The 7,113-nt window shown below is 40.6% G+C and overlaps 1 protein-coding gene across 1 annotated transcript in view; it reads left to right on the top strand.

Moving 5' to 3' along the window:
* Positions 1–4,622: 4,622 nt before the first annotated feature.
* Positions 4,623–7,113, top strand: part of GHRHR (growth hormone releasing hormone receptor) — a 20,308-nt gene continuing 17,817 nt past the window's right edge. The window contains exon 1 of the mRNA XM_015615884.1: positions 4,623–4,797. Coding sequence (XP_015471370.1) covers positions 4,741–4,797 — 57 coding nt within the window. The 5' untranslated portion in view covers positions 4,623–4,740. The remainder of the gene's footprint in view (positions 4,798–7,113) is intronic.

The following is a 7,113-nucleotide window of genomic DNA, read 5'->3' as shown; positions in this document are numbered from 1 at the left end:
TTATGAGGTGCCCTGGGAAAATGATTCTGCTGGGGGAAAAAAAAATGTTTATTTCTAGTCTGGATCAGCTCCCTGCTCCAGTTCCCTGCAATGCCCACAAATAGCTGTGCAGGGAGGAAGCAGCCCAAAAGAAGTTGAAATGGGAGAGGAAAGAAGAGCTGAAGCACTGTGTGGTCAAGTAGCTGTGCCACAGCCTTGCTGGCAAGCTAAAAAAATTATCCCAGTGGAAATAAAATCAATCAAGCATGCTGGTACAGACCCCAGTATTCTAGTGCTTAAACAGGTTTAATTTTACGTGGTAAAGAGTTAATGCTGTACATTTTGTGCTGTTAAAGCAGCTTTAGTTGAAATCCATCAGCCCATTTCATACGTGATATTAACAGAACGAGCAAAATGATCAACCTCTTACACTGCAAGGAAAAATTAATTTGACTGCATAATTATTGACTCTGCATATTTTTCAGCCTTAAAAAATGATAATTCAGGACCTCATTCATAAAGCTTCTTGAGGCTCTGGGTTGTGTAAAGTTTCGAACATTCCCTGTTTTCCTCGGAAACTAAACCTTCATCCGTCACGTCTGTACAGCAAAACCGCCTATTCTTGGAGCTGTGGTTAAACGCCTTAGGCCCAGCCTTCCTCCTCCCCTCCCTCCCCTCCCACACCTTCCCTCTAAATTTCAATAGTATTAAAGAACCATCATGGCAATAAGAGACTCTGAGACAGCGCTAGGGACTGAAATTTCCTTTTATTTCTCTGTGGATTTGCCCCAGTATTACGAATTTCACCACAGCAGTCTGTGCCCATCAAGGTAACCTTGGTAGCCCACAGAAGCACTCCTAGCTCCATTTTCACTTTGGACACTGCTGGTTGCATTAATGACTTCAAGAAAATTGTCCCCTGTAGATCTTTTTTCCCCAATGTTTAATTGTAATACCTTTTCTGGGGCATGTTCCTTGAGAAATATGAAACTACAGCAATGCCATCTCTGAAGCTGTAACTATTTAACTCAAATTGTTTGGTTTTAGCTTTGGAAGTTCCATGGGATTTATCTGTCAATGAAGTAAGTTGCTACTGGCTTTTTTAATTTAAATTGTGAAATAATAATTTAGAGTGTTAAGGCATCCTCCATCTTTCCATCATCATAAGAAAACTAAAATCATGAATCATGGATTGGTTTCGATTAAAAGGAATCTTAAAGACCATCCAGTTCCAATCCCCTGCCATGGACAGGGACACCTTCCATCATCCCAGGCAGCTCCAAGCTCTGTCCAACCTGGCCTCAAACATTTCAGTAGATTAATCTATGAGTAAATGTCTTTGTACGTACAAGAGCTTCCCCAGAGAAGTGTAAACCCCATTCCTGGAAGTGTTGAAGTCCAGCCTAGATGGGGCTTGGAGCAACCTGGTGTTGTGGAAGGTTGGGACTGGATGATTTTAATGTCCCGTCCAAGCCAAAGCATTCTGGGATTCTGTGATATTGGAGGGGTCTTGTAGAGGGAGAAAAAGTGGCAGGAAGAAACCCAAGAGGTTTCTATAAGTTTTGGGTTGTCCTTCTATGTGTAAGGACAAGAATGCAGAGACAGGGATGGCAGGGCTGGGAGGAGGCAACAAGTTGCTGTGAAATCAGCCAGTGTTTTATAAACTATGCAAACTTTTAGCAAAAACTAAAATCATTCCACAAAAATCTGCAAGAGAATCCTTGAGAGAGTCATGAAGTTTTCAGATTTTCACCTTTGGAGAGCTCATGGGGAGAAGAGCAGCTCCTTTTTCTGCATATCCAGTGTCTCCTCTGCAGCTTTGCCATCCTGAAGGCTTGGCAGAAAGACTCCAGAAAAGCTGGCAGAGCAGCTGCTGGAACAGGGAGTGTGTTGATGATGGTGATGAGTGGAGAGAAGATGTAGTAATTACTGATCTACTACGTGCCTGCCTCTGCTCAGGAGCAGTGTGGGAGCAGGCTTGCAGAGGTGGTGGTATTCAAGGACTGGTAGGAAGTGAGAAGTTTGTGCCTGTGGAAAGCTGGTCCTTCAGATGTGCTTTTATGGTGAAACTAAGCAGCTCAAAGTTCTGTTGGTTATTGTGGAAAATTTTTTGGTGAAATGTAAAAAAAAAAAAAAGAAAAAAACCCCTATTTTAATGAAATAATAATAATAAAAATAAAAACGACCCATAAGCTCATTATTTTCTCTTAGACTTGTCTTTCTCCTTAACCACAAACAGCTGGAAATTTGCACACAACAGCGACAGTAGGAAGGAACTCATTTTAATGGAATGTCTGCATTGCAGAGTGGCAGAATAAGGCTGAAAATACAGAAAAGCCAGGTTTTCCAAAATGATCCATGGTTATCAGACTTCCTACATGGTAGATTTCAACATAAAACCCCTCCATACCAATATTCATTCTGCCTGAAAAATGAAAACCTTTTGAGATATCTTACACTGGGCTTCCTCTGTGCTCCCTCCTAGGATGAAAAGGGGCAGGCAATGCCTTCTGTGGTTTTTAGAGGCATGGCTTCAACAGCAGTGAATAAACACACAGAGTGGTTCAGATATGAAATGGAAAATTCTGATGTGGACATCAGAAGCTTAGTCAGAGACGACTTATTTTTCTAATACATGGACCAAAAAAAGTGGATCCCCGTGGAATGGGAGATGTTGCTCCTCTGAAATGGGTCTGTTTATGATCCTTTTTCAAACACTGGTTGAGATGGCTGTGGGGTGCATGATCAGTAGACAATTTGTGGGACAGCCTATGGATTATTAACCTTACAGCACTGATACATTGCTGGATGCTCAGTCAATATTCTTTTCTTAAATCTGCAATACTTTTGGGAAGGAGGGGAGAGAGAATGTGCCCAGATTCTGGCATGAGCTTATGAAGACAGCAGTGGTCACGATGGTTTTGTAAGATTTTCAAGGGTTATAGCAATACTAAATGTTTGTAAGACAACTAAAACTCCCTGTTGTAGTCTTACTACTGAAAGCACTTTGAACTCACAACAACCTGAATATTTACATTCTCCCCAAATGGGAATACAAGGTAAGCACCAAAATGCAGGTAAGAACTGAATATTGCCACCAAACATTATTTTGAAGTTAAGTGTGATGGTGAATTATAACCTTGTAGGTTTAATTTCCCTAACCAGTTTTTTTGTCATAACTTTACCAACTGAAAAAGTAGATTTAACATTTTGAGATGAATTTTTTCCATGTTACACCTCTGCAGGGAAATCTTGCAGTTCCTGAGATTCTGTAGCTTCTGAAATGAGTTTAGGAAAGAGCATGAGATTTGCCTGTGATAAATACAAGTATTCATTTACCAGTCTAGAGCTTCATCCTCTGGAACGAGCTGATTAAAACTGACAGTAACACAGCTCTAATTTTGTTTTAGACAAGCCTTTGAAAGTTTGCATAATTAAGGAAGGTATAAGGCTTTAGGATAAAATTAAATAAATCCTTAAGCACTCAGTGCAAGGAACACTTGCCCACTTCAGCTCTCCAAGGACACTTTCTTCCACTGGATGTGCTCAGGTCCCTCCCAGACCCAACCTACAACCAAGCCCTGGAGGCTTCAATCCCAGAGATCTGCCCAAACATAGGTACAACATCAGTTCCTCACAGCTGTGGTGACTCTGGGAGGTGAGAGCCTCCTTTCCAGGCTCTCAGCATTCCCACAATCTGTGTAGAGAAGCAGACAGAAGATACTTGAATAACTGAAGAAAGATGAGCAGGGTTGATGGACAAAGAGCAGTGCCAGAGGTGGAAACAGGGTTGTAGGAGGGACCATTGTGGGGAGTTGGAGCTGAAGTTTATAAATTACTTTGAGGAATGGTGTGATATGAGAATAGAAGAGCAGAGAACAATATTTTAAATGGATTTCACATCTTGAGTCTCTGATCCTGCAATGTTGGCATTTGCCTGATGTTGACGAGGAATTTGAAGTTCTTCAAGGATAGTACAAACTGACAGACAAATGAAATAAATTTTCCTTTAGCTCTGGGTGAGAGTGGATATTTCTGGAGTGGGATTCACACAGCCTGCCTTGAAGCTCAGGATGAGATGAATGAGCTGAGTGTTTGTATTTCTAGACTTGGACTAAAGGACTTGACTCATTGACATTCAGACACTGAACTTTCAGAAGTCTGAAGTAAACTGGGAAGAATCCTCTGTGAATTTTGCCTTCAACTCAATGCCCAAACAGAAAAATCTGTTGTTCACATGCCTGTCAGTAGGCTTTGATTTTGCATTGTAAAGCACAGCACTGTGGTCATTACACTCCATAAAAACACCCAGATCACTGGAATCACACTAAGAAAAAGGTTTCATTATAAAAAAAAATTAAAATAACTGCTAAGGGAGAGTTTCTCTTGTGCCAGTCATGTTTATTTAATATGGGATTAGTAACATTTAGAGCTGTCCATCCCCATAAAACCACTTTGTGTTAGAAGAAAGAAAGAAATGGATCTTGCTAGGAGGGAAGAGAATTCCCATAATCTCAGCATCAATCACTCAATTCATCTTCATCCAGTCCAGTCTTTGAGCAAAGTCAAAAAGTTGCAAAGCTAAAGCACAGCATAGAGAATTGTTAATATTTATCTCCCACTTCACATCCCTGTTACGTCACTTCTGTGCAAAAGATAAATGCTTCAAATCAGCAACTGAGAGGAGAAAGAGAAGTCAAAAAGCAGGTGAAAGATGCTAAGAGAGGCTGAAGAAGTAAAGTCTGGCTCTTGCTTTGGAACATGAATTCTTGTTCTTTATACCTCTGTGCTCTGCACACCCTGAGTCTGGCAGTGCTTGTAAGTAATTGCATGAAAAAAAATCAGCTTTTACTTCACTGTGTTTCAATAATTGTTCATTTTCTTGTGGGAGCAGATGGTCAGATACAGCTTTATTTTAATTATTTTTTTTTTATGAGTCTCTTTTCTCTCTGTTTGCTTTGGATTGGAGTTAAACAAGGCAAGATGCAATGAAAAGTGTGAACAGCAGCAGAAGGACCCACGTTGTAAGATCTTTATATCAGTTTATTTCTCTGCTTTCTTATGACACACTCAGGAAAGAGAAACACATAATTGCCAGAAACCCTTATTTTGTGTGTGTGGGCTTTGAAAGACAGTGACAAAGAAGAAAAAACTGGAGGAGGGCTGTTACACCAGAGCAGCTGAGTTTTGATAGAGTTTTCTTTAATTTCAGATTATGCAGGTTTTTGTTACAATTTCATCTGCCTTGGTGGTAGCTTTGATGTTGTTTGGCATTTGAGCAGCTGAGATGCTGCAGGTAACAGAAGAGTGGAACCAGCAGGGATGTTTAGGGCAGATTTAGAAAGATCCAAAGCCATTAAAAAGCTTGGAGGTCTTGGTGCTATCTCACTTTGGACAGAGATTGCCAAACCAAGACCCAGGATCACATCAATATCAATAAAGGTTTGTGCAAATCGGCGACAGGATATTATCTTTGCTTTTGAGAATAATCACATTTTCAGCATGTTCTTTTTGTGATGCCTCCTCTACATCTTTTCTTCCTTCCAGGGAATCTCTTCCCTTAAGGGACATTTCATGAGGGGTGGCACAGCAGCTTGGTTGCTTTTTTTTTTCTTTATTGAGGAAAATAAACCACTGTGATACGATTGAACAGACTTTTTTACTGATGTGAAACAAGAAATTCCTATGTATCACCTGTGTGACAAACACTCCTGCAGTAGAAGTAGATAAGTTTAAGATTAAGATTGCTCTTAAGTAGAATATCAGGATTCAGTGCTAATGGTTAAAAATATGACTGAAGGTCTCTGTAAGAACTTTCCTCATTTACCCAAGAGAAACACAATTTTCTTCTAAAAAAGTTGGACTGCTCACTGAATTATTATATACTGAGCAAAATCAAGTCTGTTTGCTAGTCTATATTGAAAATCTCCTGGCATGTGTTGCATATTAGAGGACAGGTAAACAGCCCTCATTTGACTATAAAGTGGTGGAAAAGCAGCCCTCTGTTTTTGTTGGTGGTGTAATTTGTTCATATGTTTTCTCTGGAAAACATGAACTCATCTCCCAGAGAGGTTTGGAATGCTGAAGGGATCTCATCTCCTTAAACTGGGGGGTGCTAGAGCTAGTTCAGTGCTTTGGGGTGATAAATACATCTAAAACACACCCTGGGAGTGGAATAAATCTTTTTCGTTTATTTAACCTGAGTTTCTGTCATATCAGATCTGGCACTCAGTGTCTGCTCAGTCAGTGGTTAGTGCTGACTTGAAAATAAACTGTGACAGCACCTCCTAAGCTCAGTTCCTCCTGAAGGAAGAGGCAACAATTTAAATACCTGGTGCTTGATCAGCCTCATCTTTTTATTTGAGATGCATGTGATAAATAAAGTGTTCTCACAATCTGGAGACTTAAAAAGTAAAAGGGGGGGAAAAAAGGGCTTTCCTGGACTTTCCTGGACTGGTGGATGAGCCAAACAAGGTTTGCTCTTGCTGTGAACATTTCAGAAAGCAAAGAGAGTTTTTTAGGCAAAATCCAGCAATGCTTTTTGCCAGGATAAATAATTTAGAATAGTGCAAAAGGGTGCATTTCCTCCTACTGAGGTTTTTCTGGGCACAGTTCACTGAACCAAGAGAATGTTGTAAAAGAGATTTTCAGTAAATGGTTTGACTGTTTTTTTTACTGACTAATAAAGCTACTTGCAATAGCTGTCATACACCATGGTCAGGGAGTTTTCCTGCAGTCATTGTCCAGGGTGAGTACAAGGGGGAAAGAATATATCTTGGCATGAAAAGAGGCATCAAGACAGCAAAACCTTTCAAGACAGATGCCAATTTTCTGTAATTCTGCCTGATACTGCATTTCTCAGTGAAGAGAAAGTTAGGGTCTCCCTAGACCCCCAGGTTTTATTGATCTGGATGATGCCCCTTGGGGCATCCCACCCATCAGATCTGCACCTGCTGGGGCAGGGCAATGTCTGAGCTCTGCTCCATCCATCCATCCATCCATCCATCCATCCATCCATCCATCCATCATCCATCCATCATCCATCCATCCATCATCCATTCATCCATCATCCATCATCCATCCATCATCCATCATCCATTCATCCATCATCCATCATCCATCCATCATCCATCC

This window comes from Parus major, chromosome 2, assembly GCF_001522545.3.
Source record: "Parus major isolate Abel chromosome 2, Parus_major1.1, whole genome shotgun sequence".
In the NCBI taxonomy this organism is placed as follows: Eukaryota; Metazoa; Chordata; class Aves; order Passeriformes; family Paridae; genus Parus; species Parus major.
Note: the sequence above shows the minus strand (reverse complement) of the source record. Positions and strands in the feature narration are given on the sequence as shown.